Raw genomic sequence first — 23250 nt, 5'->3', positions numbered from 1 at the left:
CGGAGATAAAGTCAAGATTACTGCTATAGAGATCTCATGGCCTGAGTTGATGTGGCCCTTGCACAGTCATATGGACTTCTGGGAGCATATTTGCCTCTGGAAAAGTAGGTGGGGCTTGTGTGTGTGCTATTTCATTTATTTGCTTGTGTTATTTCTTTAGTTTTTAATTAAAAAAATAATGCATGTGTATAAACAATGAAAAAGAAAGCCCCACTTTTCAGTTTCTTGACCATCCTTCCTGAAATATACTGTCCGAAGAAGCATATATGTAATATAGATTCTTCCTTTTTTCTCCTAAAAAAAAATTGGGTCATATTATATACATATTTTGCACCTTTATTTATTTTACTCATTCCCTTAGAGAGAAATCCATTTTAGCTCATATAGAACTAATCACCTATTGATGGCAGCTAGTTGTTTGCATTCATTTGCTTTTGCAAAATTTGCTCTAACACCCATTCTTGTACACAAGTGACTATGTCTGTAGAATAACTTTTAGAAGTCGAAAGGGTAGGTCAAAGGTTTATAAAGGTTAGCTTGTAGTTTGACTGATGTGGCTCTCAGAACAGTTGTCCTAGGTTATGCACCCTTTTTTTTTTGATGATGAAGATTGGCCCTGAGCCAATCTGTTGCCAATCTTCCTCTTTTTTTTCCTCCCCAAAACCCCCCAATACATAGTTGTGTATCCTAGTTGTGGGTTCTTCTAGTTCTGCTGTGTGGGGCACCACCTCAGCATGGCCTGATGAGCAGTGCTAGGTCCGTGCCCAGGATCCGAACTGGTGAACCCTGGGCCTCCAAAGTGGAATGAGCAAACTTAACCACTTGGCCACAGGCCGGCTCCCTAGGTTATGCTCTTTACCAATCTTGTATAAGCAGCATTTGTGTCTACATCCTCACTATAATGTATCATCAACCCTTTTGATTTTTGCCAATGAGATAAGGAAAGTAAAGAGGTGATACCAGGATAGAACAAGAGTGGTCCTGACCAAGGGATAGAGATTAATTGGAGGATAGGAGGTGAGAGAAGGTAGGACTTAAATTTAGAAGGGGAACTAACAGCCTTCTGACGCTGAACGATGTGCCAGGCAATGACTTGACCAGGCAGTGCACCTGTTACTACGTTCAATCCTTATAACCACACTAACTCACTGTTAAAAGACAAAATTCAACTGAGTAAATGTTAAAGATCTTACTGGCTTTATTCAATGATTCATGAATTGGGCAGCATCCAATCTAGCAGACAGAAAGGAGCTCCAAGGAGCTGTACAAAATGAAAGCCTTTTACAGGCAAGAGGGAGCAGGAAGAAGGAAGTTTTACTAGACAAAAAAGCAGATTGGTTATTGCAAGGTTACTCTCCTTTAGGGGATGGCAGGGGTCTGTCAGGCAGATGACCTAACTAGTGCTGATTAGGTGATTTCTAATTGGCTTATTTAAGATTCCATTTCTCGGAGAGCCAAAACTATAATTAAGTCTTGGTTCAGTGATGTGGGGCTTAGCATAAGCAACTCCATTTTGAGCCTGTTGTCTTGTTTTTAACACCATAAACATTATTATTCTCCATTTGACTCTGATGCCCAGTCTCTGTCCACTATACTTCCTATGTCCTTCTTATTTTACGGGTGAGGGAACCAAGGCCCAAAGAGGTTAAGTGATGTACCCAAGATCCCAGGGAAAGTTAAGTCAGGACAAAGGTTCCATTTTCCAGCTCCCTGTATGCTATGTTAGGCCAGAATTACAGTCTGTATGTACCAATGAGGCCACAAAGGGTCTGAAAATACCTTCAGGGGGGTCTTTCATCCGCAGTTTGAGTTTTAACAGTTGAGTTTAATTTAGTTATTTCCTATAATCAAAGAGGTTCCATTCTAGTTGAGTGGACATGATCTTCCACACATTGGTGTTTTCACACTGGTGATAGGTTCTCTGTAAAGTTCTTCCTCAGAGATTCTATGTTCTTTTCCACAAGAACTACTATATTTACCCAAGGAGCACTCTTGACCAAAGCTATATGAGATGAAAGCTCTAAGCTTCTCGGGAGTTTAAGATTTTCTTATGAAGGATTACTCAGCCCCTCTAGAATTCTACCCGATGTCCTTTGGAATCTTAAAATTGGCCTGTAAAACCCTCCTTCAAATGCTCTTGGAGACTGGGACTGGCACCTGTGACCTCTTCCTCATTGTTCGCTGCTGCTTCAGAGTCTGGGATCACTGAGATTAGAGGTTTCAGCCAGGATTCCCTCATCCTTATTCCCCATGTGTTCTCAGAGTCCCGGCTGTCTTCCTTGTATATCTGGGCAGTTTCTAGTTGAATCACAAATGTGAGGTGTCAGACTTTCCAATTTAATGATGATAAGAGACATTCAATTAACTAGGAGATGACTCTTAAATGGCACAGAAATTGGGTTGATCATCCTTATTGGAAGGGTGGGATGATGACTGAGAATGTCATATAAAGAAGAGAATAAGAAGAAAACCTTTTATCTGGAAAAATTACACTGGGCCAATGATTTTTTTTTTAAATGAAGAAAGCCCAACTTTTGAGGTGTCCCAACTGGAAAACATCTTGATGATGGTCATTCTTGTAGGGTAGAGCCGTGGTGTTCTGGAGAAATAGCTACTGAATCTCTTTGCCCAAAGCAAGGAAAGTGTCAGTGTCACAGAATGGAATTGGAAAGCTGTAGTCATCTTAGAAATTAACTAGCCCAAAGTCCAATTTTACAGAAAAGGAAACTGAGGTATAGCAAGTATATTTGATTTAGCCAAGAAAATACTTCTGGTGAGTGTAAGCTGGAGTTAGAACCAAGCTCTCCTGTCTTTGTTCATTGTATGGCTCAATTGCCATTACGTAATCCACATTTTATAATCTGCTGAGAGAATATGATTGTTTGGGATTTTGTTAGTTTCTTTTCCTAAAGTGGACAGAGACTTATTTTCAAAGCTATCCTAAACAGACCTGTTCTTAACTAAAGAAAGGAGTGCATCAACGAGAAAACGAGTTACTTAAAGAAATGGCTAAGAACGTGGATTGAACTATTTTTACATAGGAAGCTTAGCTGACAGGTAGGATGTGTGATCTTTTGTTTTAGAAATTGCTCTTCCACTTTGGTTTTGCAATAAATGAATAAGGACAATGTATTTATACTGTCTACTGAAGCCAGGAAACTAAGTCGTGTTTTCTTTGTGAATGATCAACTGCTTAGGACTTGTTTCAGATTAATGATATAAATAATCTAACAAGGTCCTTCATTGTACTTTTCTTGGAGCAAACAAAATGCAATGTGCTTTTATAACCAGATGGCTATTTGATTTTTTTTTCTCTTTCCCACATTTGGATATAGATTGATATAGAATTACTTAAAATGCTGCATATAAATTAAACATTAAAAGGGAGATACGGAGAAGGAAAGCTGCCCCATTGTAATCTTTCGTTCCGCAGTCACTGCCTCAAGGACACTCCATTTCATATCACATGTCCTTCTTTTGAAAAGTGATCACCAAGGTTCAAGTAACATTTAAGCATAGCAGGCAACTGCATAATTTATGGACCTTGTTTTGTTTTCTGTTCTTATTTTAAGGAAAAATGAGAAAACAGCAGACTTTTCATGCATTAACTCCCTTTGTGTTCTTCTTTGCCTCCTGTCTTTGCAGATCGGAGCCCTGAAGGACTACTACCACTTCTACCATAGCAGGACGATTAAAAGGTCAGTTCTCTCAAGCAGAGGAACCCACAGTTTCATTTCAATGGAACCAAAGGTAAGAAGAACCAGTTGGGTGGGGACCAAGAGGCAAAGCTTCTGCATTTTTAATTGGTAATGTCACACTGGGAACTGGTGACCGGCGTGAAGGCTCAAATTTCAAGAGCTGTCCTCCCATCCTTTGGTCCAGTGTCTTTGCTTCCTCTTCAGACAAAAATAGACAATGGCTTGATTTTTACTGGAGTGCCATTATCATCTCAGTTGTATAATAGCCCTGGGGTTATATCATAAGTAGGGGTTGTCATGGAGAAATGAGGAGTATGTGTGTGAGGAGACAGATTGATTCACAAGTATTGAAGTATTAAGAATAAGACTGTGCCATCTATCTATTTGTATACAGATCTGAGGTTCTATCTGAGCTCCAGAGAGGGGCCTATTCCAGAACCCTTAGGTCACTAGGAATCCTGGCAATTTTTGCTGCATTGATAGAGCCATGCCATTAGCAGCCCAAGGACTAGACCATATGTGGGACAGAAAGGATACTGAACACAGAAGGGATAGAAGCTGGCCTCTCCTCTTGGGGGCTCAGCAGGTATCTTTCTTGCACGTTGTCTTTACTCTGAGTCCTTTTGGGTTGTACAGACAACGAAGCCCCAGGAGTACCTAGAAGGAGATATGATATGTCCAGGTCCTCCTATAACATTTTAGAGAGGTGGGACAGCTTTAAACTGGGAGATAGGAAACTGAAGGGTGTTAGGGACAAACAGAGTAAGAACTGGCAATTAAAACTCTGAGGGTGAGTTAAATGTCTGTCCTTATTAAGTTAGAGGAAGGGACTGACTGACAGAACTACTTGGCCTCCCAGATGTGGCAAGTCAAAAGGAAGAAAGGGCAGCTGTACCCACCTGCCCAGTTCCTCTGTGTGCTCACTGTTTATTATTTATTGATTAGGAAGGGTTTTTTTTTTTTCCATTTTGATTTGGGTTTGCCATCTGAACTCATTTCCCTACCAGTGAGCAGTAATCTCACCTACAGATTCTTCAAAAATTGTATTCCTTATTAAAGCACAAAGGTCCCTATTTGAATTAACATGCAAATCAGATTTGCAATTTGGAGTTCTGCACTCTGTTATGTGCCGTGGTCCGCCACCTTTAACTTTTTTCTAGAATATTATCACACAGTACTCATGATTGTGAATTTGTTTCTTGGTGGTTAGAAAAAGCACATTTTTTGTAGGTCCCAATTTTCTGGGGGTTATAGGAACATCCCCTAATACATTATGGTGACCTGTGGACTGTATTTTTTTTTCTTATCATCTGTATTCATAATTGAATGTTTCTGGAAAAGCAGTCTGTCAGGACGTTTCTGAATTAGCTAAGTTTTCAAAGCGAAGTCACGTTTTTCATCTGTTAACTTTTCCAAGCTTTCTTGAACTTTGGTAATTAAAATGATTCCAATTTCAGACCTCATGTGCATAGTCAATGTGAATTTGAAAAACCAAGTACTAGTTGGTTTGGGAGGTAAGAACAGAATTTAATGAGGCATTGTTTTCATGATGAAGGATTTACCCAAATATGGAGCTATTTCAATCCTTAATGTTATCTTGGGGAATCTTGGTCTTCACTTCTTCTTATCTCAGTGCATCGAATAGTTTATGCAGGATCCAACAGAGACCTTGGATGCTGGAACACATAGTACCTGGAATGGATGTCCTTCCTCATCCGTCCAGAGGAGCAAGGCCACTTTAGGCCAGCCCTCGGGTGCATGCTCAATTCCCCTCCCTTGTTATAAAAAGAATACCCCCTATAGGACCGGATCTTCCTCTTCATTCTGATGCCTCCTGCCTGTGATTCCCACCCAGCTGTTTATCCAAGAGCCACAATTCTACCATCTTTGCAGATAGAGTACCACAGATTGGGGTTTGCCCATAGTTTTTCAAATATTTCTTAAAGTTCATTCATCCATTCAATGGCCATTTCTTGAGCCTCTAGTATATGCCAGGCCCTGTGTTAGGCTTTGGGGATTTGGAGATATAGTGGTACCCTGAGGGAACTCGCTACAGGGTCTCCCACAGTAGCTTTCAGGGAAGCCCAGGACATTACACTGCTTCTCAGTGTTGGGGATGGAGGAGCAAAGGAGATGGAGGTTGTCACATTCCGCCTCCTCCTCCAGCTCCTTCCTCAAAAAGCTCAGGCCCACTTAGGTCATTTTTCCTTTTTAATTTTAAAAAAATTTTACTTACAGAGAAGCTGCAAAAATGTTATGAAGAATTCCTATTATGCTTTCAGATTCCCCAAATGTTAATGTTTTAGTTCTTACCATACTTGATCATATTCTTTCTCTTCTATCTACGCACACACACACACACACACACACATACACGCACATGTATATGTATGTATAGATATATGTGTATATAAGTTTTTTTCTGAAAACTTGGGAACAAATTACAGACATGATGCCCCTTTAACTCTAAATATTTCATTGCATATTTACCAAAGCTAAGGACATTCTGCTACGTAACCAGAAGTACAATGGTTAACATTCATTCTCATAAATATCTGGATATTACCCGTGATTCAGTGATCTTAGCAGATCTTTTTCAAATTTCGCTCATTGTCTCTTTTCTGGGCCAGGATCACACTTAGTTGTCATGTTTCACAAGTCCCCTTGGTATACTCTGTCATACTTCCTTCCATTTTCTTTCCCTTTTTTTTTTATCTTTCATGAGCTAGAACTTTTTGAAGATTATAGCCCAATTATTTTGTAGAATATCTCATCTCATGATTAGATTCAGGCTTGGCAAGAACACCAGAGAAGGGCTGTGTTCTCCTCAGCACATCAGATCAGGAGGCACTTAATGTTGATTTGTGTCATTACTCATGGTTGTAACTTTGGTCACTTGGTTAAGGCAGTGTCTGCCGGTTCTCTTTACTTTAAAATGACTATTTTCCCTTCCTAATTAATAAGCGTTTTGTGGGGAGATACACTGAGACTATGGATGTAACTTTCTATGGGATGACTATTTTTCGCTCCCAGTAGACCTCATTAGGAGTGTAAAGCAAGTGTTGATGTGACTTGCTTTCTTAGGCAGGTCGCCTTTGGGTGTGAGTATGGTGGATAATTTGTGTGCCAGAGTGGAGGCACATTTGTGATTTTGGGTGATGGGACCATGTGAAATGGCTCGGTGGAAAACGGTGATGCCTTAAGTTATTTTTGATCACCGTTTTCTCAAGAAAGAGAAAATACATGGGTGAATTGCAGAGAATACACACACTTAAACAGATCCTGGCTTTTACTTACTGTAGTAAATTGCATGGGCTCTTTTTTCCCTCCTGCCTTTGTTTTTACTTAGAGGATTCTAAAGAAGGAAATGCAAAAGTGGCAACATTGTAAGAACAACCCTCCTGGTGCTAAAAAAAAATGCTGTGGTCAGTTGGGGCACACGAGCCCGGAGAACAAGAATAGCCTGGTTCCCGTATGTTAACATGATGTTCTGATCAGCTTTTTAAATGACAGACATTCACAGCCTCCTAAGATAGCATCACTAGGACAGTAATAGCGCAGTTGTGCAGAAAGTGTTGGTACAGTATTACAGTGGTCGGACCAGCTGGTCTTCCAGTATTCTCATCCGTATCTTTCTTTTTGACCCACCAACTTTTCTCCAAGAGACTTAAGCTAAATTTCAGAGAAAGTAGTCTTGAGCTAACATTCTCAGAAGCCTCTCTAGAATCTGTTTAGAAATCTTTGCCAGCCTGTGGCATTTTGTCAGGGAGGGTGTTATCTATAGGAGCAGGAGTTCTTTATAGCCTTTAGCTGCCCAGGCAGTCATGGGTGGGCAGAGGAGATCATTTTCTTTCATTCTCTTCCTTCTTACCCAGAACAGAAAAACCAGAATCCCAAATTTCCTATTAGAGTAGGCTTTTAAAAATAAAAAAACATGAACTGCCATTAAGGCAGGCACCTGTATCCTATCCATGTGTAGTTCACAAACACCACTTTCTCTGCCTGTTAGATTTTGTCTTGAAGATTCTGGCCTTTCAGCCTCTCATCTTTTTAGTCCTTTTTCTGTCTTCATATCTCCTTACAGGTCAGTTTTTATCCAAATCTAGAATTGAATCACCACCTGCTATGGGGCCAGGGATCGGCACCCCTCCTGTCTTGCTTTTTCCTAAAGTTCATCTTCAGTCAACCTGCCTCATCACATGGATGTGTATAGCCCTGTATCTCAATTATGGAAAAACTATTGATACAATATTACTTATTGCGGAATCATAGGTTCCTTAGAGTAGGCATATCTCTTTCCTATCCAGTGCTGGCATACCCTCCATTCAACTCCTAAGAGGAATTTTTTTCAGCTCTGTTAAGCATGACCAATAACAGAGAGTTCAGTACTGGAGAAGGCAAACATTTCTAGGATTGAAGGGATTTACCCTGTTGAGTTATAATCTGCTTACCTGTAACTTCTACCCATTGGATCCACTTTTGCCTTCCAGACTTAAACATAGCAGCTCTTTCCACATTTGAAGCACCTCACTTATTCTCCTGGAGCAGCCCTTTCTCTCTGTAAATGTGGCCCAGAATTAAGTGGGAGGCTTTGGTTCCCAGAGATATGCCCATTTGTTACGCTGAAGTATAAGGCATTTCCTCTGAAGGGAATGTTAATGCAGAGCATTCAAGCGTCGTACAATGACAACTCCAGGGGTGCAGGAGAAGGATGGAGGGCGAAATAAAGTGATGAGAGGTAGTTAGCAAGATCAGTGGAGAGCAGATCTGTAAAAGAAGAAAGGTAAGTTCAAGTTCCTGACTAATCCAGGGCGGAGCCCAGTCATGCCGAGGATTTGATTTTCAGATGACAGGAGTTTTTCTTTTTGCCTTAAGAGTCAAGTCCATGTAATGGAGTAAGGAAGAGTACAGGAACGCCTCCCTGTACCTTGTGGCCATGTTCCTGAAAAATTATACAGGTCCACTTCTTATCAGTCAAGTCCCATTTCCTCAGGGATTCACTTTATCATTTCAGAATTATTTTATCTTCACTGCTGATTAATCTGTGATTGATCCATGGAGACAACAACACACTAGTTATCTCTTTTTCTTAACTCTGAGACAAACCATTGAAGAGTTGTTTACACACCCCTGACCTACCAGGGGACCTTTGGAGGTAAAGAAACCTTATTCAGTTAGAAATATATGTTCGGAGGTGTCTGAGCTCGATCTTACCCGGCTCCCATGCATGAATTGTGGCCATGCCTTTTCACTAATAAGATTCCATTTGGGCGGATGCAGCTTCAAAATGCATTTCACCCCAAGTTCAAGTGCTTCCTCTTCGGTCCACTGCTCCATTTCCTCTCACCCCACCTGCCCTCATTCCAGCTGGTGCTCCTGTGGACTGTTTTCTTTGGCAGGTTAATTTTCTGCTCTTCGGTTTTAAAGGTGATAATAACTTCATGGTTTGACTTTTCTTTTGCACAGTGCAGTTTTATATCCTAACATCCCGGGGTTTGTGCTCATCCAGCCGTGTGGGATGATCCTGGGTGTGTTGAGGTGGGATGAGAGGGGCTGTGTCTTCTCGAGCAGGTACCTGAGGCTCTGTGTTGTTTCTTAGTGTATGTCATAACCACGATTTTTGCACATTTGCCTCTTGGCATCTCACCAGGGAATGAAAGTATTTACCAAGTACTTTGAGAATGCCCTGAATTCTTCTGGAAGCAGCCTGGGCCTGTATCTGATGATGAGCAGAGAGGATGCGGACCTGGTGGTCAAGAGGCATACTGGGAGACTCTCTTGTTCCAGGCTATGTTCTTCACCACCTTTTCACCAGCTATGAAAGGCAAGGATCATAGCAGATTCCTGTCTTGGCCTTTTGATAGCATTTCTGCATCTCTGAAAACCCCACTAGAATGCATATACTCCTGGGAGAAGCATTTCAGCCATAAGTTTGCAACCTTTGGTACATTTCTGGTGGCAGGCTGATGAGGAGTGTGGGAGGGACGAGAGGAGGTACGTGGGTAGAGATTCCACCATGTTCTCTACCTGCCCTTCCTTTCTGTCTCATTTCCAAGTCTCCCAGATGGCTGGATAGTCAGAAACCAGAGAGTCAGATTATCCACAGCTGGGATATTTGATGGGAAAGTTTAAGTCACAACCCAAATCCCTTATAGATAGGAGTGAATTAAAAAAAAAAAAAAAACCTCAGTGACTTTGGAAAGGTTGCCAAATCTTTATTAGAGAGCACTTGGCAGTACTTGGTTTGGAAAGGTTATAAACTCGCATGCCTACAGTGGGAGTGCAGATAACAAGAATGAGTGAGATGGGCCAGATAGCAAATAATTGGGCATACGGCACAGTGTCGAACTCCTGCCGGTTGGAAGGGAGCAGCTGCGACTCAGCTGCAGCCGATTGTCGTCATGTTGGCAAGCTGGCTCCATGTTGCCAATTCAAAAGAACCGGCAAGTCTGGATTTTTACATAACATTTCCTGATTTTAAATATTGGCAAATAATTTGAGAGTTTTAAAATATTTGTGTGGGCCCAAGAAGACGCATCTGAGGGGCAGCCCAGTGTGTAACCCCTTGAGTAGGCCATGAGGGAGGAAGGGAGGCAGGCATGAGAGACAGATTTCAGCACTTTGCTAACTTTGCTTTGGTCTCACCCTCACGCCGGTTTTATTTCTGTCAGTCATGCTCCACTGAGTAGCTCAAATGTGATGTTTCTCTGTGTCTTAGTTTCTAAATTGAAATACGAGTATCTATTTTAGGCAAAAATAATAGGCTCAGGTCACCCAGGTTCTGAAGCAAAGGTTGCAGCTGGTGAGGACAAGGTGGAGGGACTCATTCTGTCTTCTCTTGTGCTTTGTCCAGTATTCCACTGACACTTATTTCTGCAACTGAGAGAAAGAGTATTACCTGAAAATGGAGGTTGGAGGAAACAGCACAAGTCAGAGAACAAATGACACATGAAGTGATGGCCATGGGAAAATAGAAAGACGGATTTGATGGGAGGAGGGGTAGATTATAGATTTTGCATAAGACACTTTAGCCACTTGAAGGAAAGGTAGTAAATGTAAAATCTTTGTTATTTTCTTAATTTATGTAGTATTTCTAAGATAGATTCTAAAAAGAAAAAAAGTAGCTGATGGATCTAAAAAATGTAGGATAATGACAACATTCTAAATTTGTAGAGTGGTCTTGTCTTAGTTCAGTTTGCTTATAACAGAATACCATAGACTGGGGAGCTTATAAAGAATAGAAATTTATTTCTCATAGTCATGAAGGCTGTGAAGACCAAGTTCAAGGCACTGGCAGATTCGGTGTCTGGTGAGGGCTGCTTCCTGGTTCATCAACAGCTGTCTTCACGCTGCAGCTTGACATGGCAGAAGGGGCAAGGGAGCTCTCTAGAGTCTCTTTTCTAAGGTACTAATCCCATTCATGGAGGCTCCAATGTGTGACCTAATCACCTCCCAAAGGCCTCACCTCCTAATTCTATCACATTGAGGGTTAGGTTTCCACATATGAATTTTTGGGGGAACACAAGCATTCAGTTGATAGCAGATCTGAAGAAGGGAATTTTGGAGCTACAGATTCTATTGAACTTTTGGGCAAGTTAGAATAAAATAAGTAAGCAAACCTAGGGAATGAATGAAAACAGCAAAAAACAAAGGAAGACCCAGCAAAACAACAAAACCAAAAGCCATTTTAATTGTCTGGCTTTGAAGAGAAATCCTACTGATCCATGTATTTATTTTAATGAATGCAAGAGTAATTAAGAAATCCAATTAAACATCACCATTGAAAAGGCCTGATTTGTTAATAAGTGCTTTGAATTTTGTTTCTGTGCTCAGTTCTACCAAATGTCAATCAATTATCACAGCATAAAAGGAGGCAGTATGGTACAGGAGAAAGAACCTTTGGATTTTGGTTCCTGCTCTGATCTTTGCAGGGTGATCACTTAACTCCTCTGTCCATCAATTCTTCCCCCATTTGAAGACTCATCATTGTTCATGCATGTCCCTAGAGAAGTATACAGTATAATATAGTATAATGAATTGTATATGTAAGAAAAGATCAAAAGTGTAGGTTAAATCCTTATAACAAGATAGTAAGTAGCCATTAAAATGATGTTATAAAGCTATACATACTGATAAAGATCTCCAAAATAATATGTAAAGTAAAAAAAAAAACAATAAAAAAGAACATATAAGATGTGTTCCCATTTATGTTAAAAAGAAACCCTGTGTTTATGTGTTTATAGTTATATGCAGGATAGGTTTAGAAGGATACACAAATACATAAATAACTATTTAGTTACCTTTCTACCTTTATGATTTTTTGGTAACTATTTACAGTGAAACTCCTTTTGATGATATCAACAATGCTTTGATATTTCAAAGCCAGTGGATACCTTTCTGTTCTCATCTGACTCTACCTTTTACTTGACGTGGTGGTCAATCATTTGTTCCTTCTTGAAAAGCGACTCTCTTAGTTTCTGGAGACCACATTCTCCCAGTTTCTTTCCTCCCTTCCTGCACCTTCTGTCATCGTTCATGGCTCCTCCTCCACCTAACTTGTAAATTTCGGAGAGCCCAGGGCTTACCTTTATGTTGATGTCCTTGCTTTAAATTTATATCTCCTTCTCTCACCTACCTAACATCTCCAATTAGATGTCTAGTAAGCATCTAAAACATAATTTGACATATTCGATACTTTTAATTCTTGCCCATCGCTACAGCCCTCAAACTTTCTCCTTCCCGGTAAATGGCACCATGATTTATCCAGTTGCTCAAGCCAAAAATAGAGCAGTCTATTCTTAATTCTTTCCCTTTTCATTATTCCCCCTAATGGAATCATCACAAGATCCTTTTGGCTCCACCACAACATTTATCTTGAAGCTGTGAAACTGTGGACTTTTCTCTCCTCACTACCACCAGCCTGGTTAATCCCCCCATCATCTTTGACCTGGGCCACAGCAATTGCCTCCACTACCACTCTTGTTCTATAGTCGTTTTCCATAGTGAGTACGCTTCTTAAGATGTACAAAGATCAAGTCTTTCAATGACTTTCTATTGGCTTTGGAATAAAATCCAATTTTTTCTTAATGATCTTTAAGGGCCATCATGACCTGGCTTCTTCCTACCTTCCTGAGCTATTCTTTGAAATGCTTCCTTTTCCTTATCATACTCAGCCACATTGGCCTCTTTCTATCTCTGGAAACGCTAAACTCTTCCTTGTTCCCTTTGCCTGGATATACTTCCTTTGGTCATTGCAAGATGAATATCTTCTCACCCTTCACATATCAAAGCAAATGTCACTTCCTGTGAAGAACCTTCCACAATCATCCTTGCTAACATAGACCCTTAATCTCATTTATCCAGCTACTATCTAGCTTTAACATGTTAATTTCCTCTTTGTTACCTATCTGAATCCAAAACCACAGTGTTTCTTTATTTGATTGTTATTGGTTTTTCCCTTCCAGGAAATAAACTCAATGGAGTCAGGAACACCTGCATCTTGTTAACTGTGGTATTCTGTTGACCTGGAATAATGTCTGGCACACAGAAGACCTTCATTAGGAGAATGAGTGAATGAATGAATGAATGAATGAATGATATTTTAAAATTAATTTTTACACGAAAGTAAATGATAGAGGCAACAATACAGCTGGGAGCTATAATTTTCTCTTAATTTCCCTAGAACTTAAATCATTTTATGGTGACATACAGAGTACTGCCACATTTTAGTGCAGACATGGGAGCAGTCAGTTGGAGAGACACTGTGTTATCAAATGAAAGAGGCACTGAGGATTTGGGATATTTCGATTCTGGTCTCAGCTTTATTACTAGCTCAGAGTTGCTGTTAGCATGTCTCTCCTCGTTGGGCTTATTTCACTTGTAAAATCATGGAGCAGACGAGCTACTTTCTAATGTTCATTCCAATCCATTAATTACCATCTTGAACCAATGTCACCTGTGATTTTACCATTGGTCCACGTTGTGCATCATATGTACCCTTTTTGTATTCTCTATTTTAGTGTCTTTCCAAACTTCCTCCTTCTACCTTTCTTCTCAATACTTAGAATATTTCTCAGTTCTCCCGCTAGACACTGTTTTACCCAACAGGGCTGATTTTGCAATTAAACTTGGAATTAACCTGGTTAGTCTTGAGACAGATACAAACTTGACCTATTCAGCAATGCCAGTGATAAATGGGCAACAACTAATATTGCTTCTTTGTTCTCACAGTACATCTCTCACTGAGACAAGAGTATGATCATGAGAACAGTAATTATTATTACTGAACTTTATGAATTCCAGAAGGCAGTTCCAAATAGCAAAACATTGTACTTAATACAAGTTCTTCTAAGGAATTAAATACTTTATGTGGTTTTTGGAGAAATGGAACATGTTCTAAAATAACAACAACAATAGAACAAATTGTGAAATCCTGGCCATGGAAATTGGAAATATATGAGGAGGATGAGGGTGCTGGTGGAGATGGTGGGTTGGAAGTGGGAAATACATGAGGCCAAAAATAAATCAGATCAAATCAAGGATGGATACAATTAATGAAAATTTTTGGTGGACATGTAGATTCTTTTTTAATCCATAGGCAAAGCTAAACAAGCATTTTCATATATGAGTTTGTCAAGCCCAGGCTGCCATTCCAAAAAAAAAAAAGTATGAAAGACTAGCAGAGCGAGCAGGTGAGTAACCAACCAGGCTGTGTCCGTAGGGCACTCTTGCCTGGGACCCTGCACAAGGGCAGCTTTTGCTCTAGATGGAATGTACCAATAATATCCCTTAAGATGTGGACATGCTTTTCAGACTTACTCCTTGGACCAGTGAGAAGCCCTTTCTCAACCCTTCTAACCACAGAGAGAAAAGGATGAAGATGGAGACTTCTTGGAAGACTGGGAAAAAATGGGGTCATTCCTTAATACAGGGAAAACTAAAGTGTCCCGGGAATGAGGTAGCATGAGAGAGAGATGTGGAGTTCAACAATTCATTCATTTGCTTTCTCCAAGGATAATTTTGAGAGCTTATTGTGTACAAGATACTGGGCCAGACATCAGAGATAAAACTACAAAAGGATACCTAGTCATTGTCCTCATGGAGCTCCCATCTAGAAAAATCTAAAATCCAGGTCTGAAGCCAAAAAACCCGGTTGTTAGCATCAGTTTTTATACCTGTACGCAATGCGGGCAGCTGTAAAGCGGAGACTTTTGAAGGCATCAATTAATATCTTTTTAAAAAGCTTTTCACTACCACATCTCAAGGTTATGTTTATACCTAGGGTTGTCAGATAAAAGAACAAAGTTTAGTATGAGTATGTCCCAAATATTGCATGGGGCATACTTACACTGAAAAAATTAGCTGTTGTTTACCTGAAATGCAAATTTAAGTGAATGTCCTGTGTTATTATTTGGTAAGTCTGGCAACTCTAATTTATACCTAAATCAGTTTGAGATTAGAATTAGGATAAAACGTACCAATACTGAGACACTGGTACCAGAAATGAGGCACAGCTAAGGGTAAAGATGGACCCAAATCCTAGTATCCATGATAACAGTAAATTGAATTCCCATGTTCCCCATGTCATGAAGTGTTCCTTGAAAACGTCATCAGTATAAAGGAAACTACATGGCATAATCACCATTTATTTTACCATATACGTATATTGAGACATTTAGATTGGTGTCCCAGCATATCATGGTATCTGTAATCCAGGCATTATGGCCGCCCCCTGCCCACTGCCCATGATGATTGCTTCTTTGTTGTTTAGTAGAAAGAAAAACTCTTTTAGCCCCTTTTAAAGCATTACACAAACTGTCCTTTTTTTTATTGAAGTGTAATTGACTATCACATTAGTTGCAGGTCTACAACATAATGATTCGCTATTTGTATACCTTGCAAAATGATCACCACAATAAGTCTAGTTAACGTTCGTGACCATACATAGTTACAATTTTTTTTTCTTGTGATGAGAACAAAATTTTAAGGTCTACTCTGTTAGCAGCTCTCAGATATGCTGCTAAGCATTAAATAATAATAATACTATTATTAACTACATGATGATGATGATGATGATTATTAACTAGAGTCACCATCCTGTACACAAACTGTTCTTCTTGACTCCGAGAGAGAAAGTCAATTGTCTCTGATACTGAGCTCTGTCTCCCTGACCCTTAAACCTCTATAATAGAGGGTGTGTGTGTGTGTGTGTGTGTTTGTGTGTGTATGTTTTGGGGGTGGGGGGCCACCACAGCTAACCTGGGAGCTGCCACACAAGGGCAGTTTAAATGAAAGCATCTATTTAGCCTCCTTCTCATCAGCTGTCAAGCTTTTAGGTTGTCTCATTATAGGCAAAGCAACGTAATTTGAAGATTTATAGATTTTGGAAATTTTATAAGCAGTGTAGTTATAGCAGGGCTCCTTCACAAGAGGAAGTCCCAATTACATAGGCATAAGTTCTAACCAGTAGTTAGTATTAACTGATAGCAACGGGGTCAGAAGTCCAGCCTGGCACCAAATCGGAGACTGCTTAATTACCCCAGAGGGCAAAGGCTCCACATGTAGACCTCAGTGAAGATAACAAGATGAATCACAAGTACATACAGCTGGCCTTTTCCGATTTCATGACTATAGCTCAGACTTTGGGGAGCACTGAGATTACATCATTGGGAATAAAATTTAGAGACAGTTTTCCCCTGTGCACCAGTGCTGGCATCCTGCATTGCGAGTTAATACAGTGGCAGGGAGTTATGAAGCCTGTCTGTAAGGGTCAGTTTTCTCTTATCATCAATGGATAAGTAGAGCCCATGTTCAGCCTTGTATGTCTAATTCAAGTTTGTAGTTGAGCAAACCCTATGAAGTGACAGGCACAGCTCTGCATTTCTGGCATAATTTACAAGCTTGGAGGCTGAATAATATGTGATATGACTAGAAAAGGATAGGCATAGAAAAATGATACCACACATCTTTTTAAGAGTTAATAGTATATGTTTTTATTAAATCCTTGAAAATCCTCAGTGCAGATTATATCTATTTTAATTCTTTAGAATTGATTTCCCCCCCAAGCATTTCATTAAAACAGTTTTCAAACATACATCAAAATTAAGGAATTTAAAATGGACACCACTATACTTGCTTATAGATTATATACTTATATATTTACTTATAGATTCCACCAATAAGATTTACATACTTCCTTTCTCTCATATCTATTCGCCTATCCTTCTTTATTCATCCATTAATCCATCTAATTTTTGGATGCATTTCAAAGTAAATTGCAGACATCAATCCATTCCACCCCAAATACTTCAGCATGCATGTCATTAATATCTTTGTTTTCAGTTTTTTCTTTTGATGTAAAATTTACATACAATGAAACTCACAAGTGTTAAATATATAGTCTGAGTTTTGACAAATGCATACACACGTACACACGTGTGACTTGAACCCCTTTCGAGATATAGATTGTTCCCATCACCCCACAAGATTCTCTCAAGCCCCTTCCTGGTCAGTTGTCTCCCCGCAGAGGCAATCACCGTTTGATTTTTTTCTGCCATAAATTAGTTTTGAAGGACTTATTTTTAAAAATTAAGGTATAATTTACATAGAGTAAAATTTGTTCTTTATGGTATACAGTTCTGTTAGTTTTAATAAATGTATACAGATGCGTAACCACCAGCATGATCAAGATACAGAACAGTTCCATCACCACCGGAGAGTCTTCTGGGCTCCTTTATAATCACCTGCTTCCCCTACTCCCAGCCTGTGTCAGCCTCAGATCTATTTTCTGTCCTTATAGTTTTGCCTTTTCTAGAATGTCATATGAATGGGATAACATAATATGTAGCCTTTGAGTCAGGATTTTTTCACTTAGCATAATGCATTTGAGATTTTCTCCATGAGGTTGTGTGTGTCAGTATTTTGTTCCTCTTTTATTGCTGGGTAATATTCTATTGTGTGGATATACCACAGTTTGTCCATTCACCGGTTGAAGGACATTTAGATTATATCTGGGTTGGGTGATTATGAGTTAAGCTGCTATAAACTGGATGGAATCTATTTTAAGTCTGAGATGGATTGGCACTATCCAGCTTTTGGTGTTTATTTGTAAATTCCCAATCCACTGCCAGACACAAGATAAATGCACAGTCGGGTTGCTAGAAGTATAAACTGTATGATTTGGAAGAAAATTGTTTAGTTACTTTACTCCTATGAAATTTACGGCTTGTAAATCCAGGTTGTCAGTATGCATTACATTACATTTTGCATTTTGACTTTGAGAACCTGAAAAAAATATCATTAACTGTTTGAATTTCATAGTCTAAAGTGTCTTTCTCATGGGTGATTTTTTTTTCAAGTGGGTTTGGGGCATTTTTCTTTCCCAGGCAGGACACATGTTTTGGTTTTTCAGTATCATCTTCAGAAGCAAATGTGTATATTTCACCCTTATGCCCTGAGCACTGGGAGTAAAGATTTGATGGTGAGGAAGCAGGAAAAGTGAGACTGGGGAAAAAGGATATGGGAGAGGGGAGAGCTCCAAGAACCAGTAACAACCCAGCAATAAATGTTTCATTGGGTTGCTATGTGGCAGTGGTTATACCAGGTCAAGTTGCTTAACAGTAAGTCAGATTGATGAGGGGTTTAGTTAGCTGAGTAACTGACCAGGAGATGAATTTCACTTTAGGATTGTGCTTTTGTTTTGGCCAGAGATCCGGTGCCAAATTTGAGAAGCTGCTGCCAGGTGCCTACTGGGATGAAACCTGCTTGTCTCTTCTTGCTTCTTGCATTTTCTGTGAAAGTAGAAACAATTTGGTAGTTTTATTTACATGCATGTCTGCGTGTGTGTGTGTGTGTGCGTTTGTAATAGAATTGGAGATAGCAAAAAAAAGTACTTGCTTTATTCATTTACTCAGTTGTTCAATAGAAATGTATTAAGCATCTATCAAATTCCCACCCTTTTGAAACTGTCAATAATCAGAGCTTAGAAAAAGAAAAAAAAAGTGGTTTTGTCACTATTATAAGAATTAAAGGTAGAGATGAAATTTTACCTAGGAGCCTTAGTAAGGTTCTGTGGGATGATAAACTTCCCTCCCTTCTTTGAGCTAAGACTAGAGAAGGAAATGGTGTTATAGAAGATTTTGTATTTAGCGTGTATTTAGCGTCACACTAGGTGTTAAATTGATACACTTCAAATAGGAGTAAAAGGACACTACAGGCCATCTGAATAGGTTAATAATTGGTAATTGTGTGGCTGAACAGTACATGGAAACATAGAAAACCAGGTGATTTTGCAACATACCTAGGATTTTCTTTCTCAAAACAGGCCTGTTTTCCTCCCATGTAGAGTTTGTACATGGTTTCTGAGATTGTTGTCACGAAAGCATTTTTCTTTATAGGTACATTATTGTTCAGATTAGGTTCATCGGTCACTTTAACACTCAAGTAACATCAGTAATCTTTGTGTTTCTAAACCTTGATGCTGCTTATGAATTTACAAGCACACAAGTTGGCTAATGAACCTCCCCTGGGGTGGGGGGTGGGGAGGAGGGGAGGGATGTGCATCCTTGAATATTCCCCTTCCCTACTCCTAGTGTTAGAAGCAGCTGATGAAACGCCCAGGAAAACACTGAGGTACTTTATCCTTGTTATAACGATAGCTTTGTTACAAAGTTATTCAGTTACAGCGCCTTAGCTTCTTTCGAGATTAAATTTGCTCATAATTGCAGCGGTTACAATGGCAATTTGTTACACTTAAAATGCTTGGCTCTTCAGAACGTCACTATTAAGGAGAGTGAAGTGGGAGTTGGGCTGCGTGGATCAAGTGGATTTAGACATCCGGAAAACCGAAGGGAAATACATGCACACTCCTCGGAAGCCTCAGCAGCCAAATCAAGCCAGCACACAGGGAGCCTGAAAAGTGGCCTGAAAAGTCGCCCTACTCTTTCCCTCTGGGGCTTTCTCCATAGGACACCAGGTCTGTGCGGCGCTTGCCAGGGAGAAAGGAACATTATGGGAAAGTGCACTCAAACTTTATTTAGTAGTGGTTGCCTACGTGTCTCTGAAATTCCATTTACACGTTCTATCTGAACTATGAAATGTCTTCCCTCCTTCCTTCCTTCCCTCCTTTCTTCCTTCCTACCATCCTTACGTCCTTTACCTTCTCTTAAAAATGGTTTGGAAATATTTTAAGTTCTATGCTAAATATTGACTGCATCCTAATGAAAACTTTCATTTACGAGTCACAGTACTTCGAAATACATAATTTGAAGGAAAAAAACTAGCATTTGTCCAGCCCCTGCTATATGCTGAGCCCTGTGCTCTGCAATTTATGAACATTCTGTCATTTGATGCTCTTGACAAACTTCTGAAGAAGCTGCATCTCTTCCCAGGAAACAGGCTGAGAGAGAGGCGGGTAGCTTTGCCAAAGCGTTTGCTGTTTTCACTCCTTCATGCTTTCTCCTGCATTTGTTTTTCTTCTTTCTGGGAAAGATAAAAAGTAGGAGGGTAAAAAGTGGCAGTTAAGAAAGATTAACATTATTTAGGCTGGAGCTCTCAGGCATGGCTGAAACCTCAGCTTCCCTTCTCCCACTCTTTAAATCGCCTCCCACCAACACACATACTTGAAAGCCATTTTTAATGATTTAAGTAATTCAAAATAGCTTAAAATGCTTAAACTTTAGTTTTAAACTGTAGCTTCCAATTAACTCAATTATTACATACTTAATTGGAGCCAGGATACTACTGCTACTACTAAAAATAAGAATAAAAATCATCATCATAAATACTTCTTGCATGATTATGTGGCAGGCCCTGTTCTAAGTGCTTTCTGTGTACTATTGCTCAACCTTTTTTCTTTTTATTATTGTTCCTCTAAGGAGAAAAATTAAATTAAATTGAAATTAACTAAATTAATTTGAATTTGAATTAAATTTAATTTCTCCATAATGAGAAAAATTAAATCCTAAGGAATAAATTTTTGTCAGGCAGGATTGAACCACAAGTCTAAGATTTCTTTTCACCCTCCAAGATGAAATCAGCCTTGCTGAGAATGCAGGTACTAACTAATAGCATTTGATGCTCTTGACAACCCTAGGAGTTAGATGCTATTATTAGCCTACCCGTTTTATAGTGAGAAAACAAAGACCCTGAGAGGTTAAGTAACTTGCTCAAGGCTTGGATAGTATGTAGCTAAAGCTTCTGGGTGTATCCTCTTGACCACCACTGTATTGCCTCTACGTCTTGACTCATTCATACTGGTGGCTGCCTATGTGCACACACATTTTATATCCCATATAGTAATCTTTGATAGCAGTATGATTGAGTCTGTCCAAGTTGCCTTGTCTGTTACCTCCTGGGGAACATGCATCTGAATTCTGGCATTGGCATACTTTATAATTCTCAGTATGAGCTCTTTCCTCTTTACCTTGGTTCAACCCTTGACTAAGCTCTTCACTATATTATCTGCTTTAATCCTCTTGATAACCTGTGGAGTGAGTAGGTGCTATTACCCTCTCTTTACAGAGAGGTCAAGGAGGAGCCTCAAGATTAGGAAACCTGCCCAGGGCTGCAGGGCTGGTAAACTGCTGACCTAGGCGAGCAGTACAGACTAGTTATATTCCAAAGCCCATGCGTGGCCTCGGTCACTTCCCACAGAATCTCCCATGGCAGCCTAAACTCTGGGTGGGCTTTCGACATCTCATCACACATTTGAAAGTCTATTAATATCATTCAAGTATTTATTTGAAATAATTCTAGATTCATGGACAAGATAGAGTGACTCAGACTTACCTTCTACAAAAGCTAAGAAATTTATAGAAAGAGTGGTGCATAATTTAAGGTGCAACCTACAGAGAGATACTGGGATGCTGGCCAGCAGGTACTGCTGCTGAAGATCCGTTAGAAAGGAAGGTAAAATACCTTGGAGCTAGGGCAGGATTAGAAAATAGATGCGGCTTTTTCTTGGTGGCCTGCCTCACACTGAAGTCCTCTCTCTCCTGTATCCTTAGGGCTTCTGGTTCTCAGCATCCTCATATTTGCTTCCTCAGCAGTTCTCAGCCTGACTCTCAAAGCCTTAACTCACAACAAGTTATAAAAGACCAATAATAGCTTAAAGTATTCTTTCTCCCCAGAGGATTTGCAGTTTCACAGAAATTGAAGTTTAGAGGATAACATATTAAGGATGACAGTTTAGACTTGGGGTGGGGAAATTCATAGGAGGGTACTAACCCCTGACATCCCAGCAGATGGCTGCTGTCTCGCGACTCACCCATAGGCCTGTTTATCAGGTTAGAAGTCAAACTGAGTGTTGGTTTCACAGGATTTCCTATATCCCCCCCTTTTCTAAGATGTGAGCTCCTTGCTAAGTAAAGCCCACCTTCTTCTGGTTATTGTGTCTTGTTGTGAAACCGAGTCTTGACTCAGTCCTGGCAGAAGGATGTGGGCTGAGTGATAAGTGAGATGGCTTCTGCTCTTGGCTCCTCAGGGTGACTGTGTGGGTGGTCTCGCGTGCCTTAGTTTCTCCATCTGTTTTAGTGGAAAGGATCGTAACATTCTTGGAGATCACAGAACGGAATGTGCTGTATAAACACCAGGCAGTGTTGTTACAATAAATAGCAAATTAGTGACTCTAGCTTAAATTTCCTACACTTGATGACTTGTGGGTGTACCAAAGAGTCAGAAATTGTCGCTAGGAAAAAAAAAATACTTCCTCCTATTTTCTGACAAAAGCAGAATTTTAGGATTTGGGCTGCCATCTGCTGAGAAACAGTCCTGCCTGCCCCGTGGAAGGCTGAAACGGAGGCTGCAGTAGAGGCTCGCGTCCTCCTAATTAGCTGGCTTGTTGATGTTTGCCTCAGGGTGCTAACCTGTGCATCTAGCTTTTTGGGTTTCAAATTCTCATTTTTACAAATCTCATTTTTTTAATTTAAAATATCCTATTGAAATCCATTGCAGTATTAGTATTAACATTTCCTGTTAGGCAAAAAGAGTTGAGAATATCTCCATTTTAATAGTCTGGCTTTCTAATGGAAGCAATCATGTACATATAGAGAACAATTGCTTGCTGGTGGCTGTACAGCATGACTGTTTCTCTCCAGCAATTCTGTTTTGAGAGATTCTTTTCTCATTCAGCATTCCACTAAGGATCCAGGAGTGGGGCCAACAGATGCTCTCTCTCACCTGAGAGTAATAGTTTATGGAACAAAGGAAGAACGGTGGCTTTGTGCCCTGAATCCCAGATCTGCGGTTTGTCCTGTGCTGTGTGCTCTTGTTTATTAGGAACAATAATAGGCGCCCTGTCTCTCTAACTGGGTTGTTGTGAAGCTCAAATGAGATTTGAAACAGCTTTGTAAACTCAAAAAGATTAGGTAAAAGTAACACATTAGCAAGAGTAAGTGTAAAGTCTGAATTGGGCTAAACCTACTTAGCTTTCTATAATACTAATGGGTGAGAATGACTCCCTGAAACAGGCCGAGAAAAAACTCAGCTTTTGACTCCATCTGGGCTCAACAGTGGTCGGGACTTGACCTCTCCTAACTCCTGTCCCAGTTGGAAG

General features: G+C 39.9%; 1 protein-coding gene across 5 annotated transcripts in view; it reads left to right on the top strand.

Moving 5' to 3' along the window:
- Positions 1-23250, top strand: part of PCSK5 (proprotein convertase subtilisin/kexin type 5) — a 436446-nt gene that overhangs the window by 35428 nt on the left and 377768 nt on the right. For 4 of the 5 annotated variants that reach the window (XR_011431390.1, XM_005604948.4, XM_014735411.3 and 1 more), the window contains exon 2: positions 3646-3750. Coding sequence is in view for 3 of the 5 variants with exons in the window: in XM_005604948.4 (XP_005605005.1) it covers positions 3646-3750 (105 nt within the window). In the remaining 2 variants the exon portion in view is untranslated. The remainder of the gene's footprint in view (positions 1-3645; positions 3751-23250) is intronic. The other variant, XM_070248444.1, reaches the window with a different exon arrangement.

Source organism: Equus caballus, chromosome 23 (genome assembly GCF_041296265.1).
Source record: "Equus caballus isolate H_3958 breed thoroughbred chromosome 23, TB-T2T, whole genome shotgun sequence".
Classification (NCBI taxonomy): domain Eukaryota; kingdom Metazoa; phylum Chordata; class Mammalia; order Perissodactyla; family Equidae; genus Equus; species Equus caballus.
The sequence above is the reverse complement of the archived record's forward strand: the minus strand, read 5'-3'. Positions and strand labels throughout refer to the sequence as shown.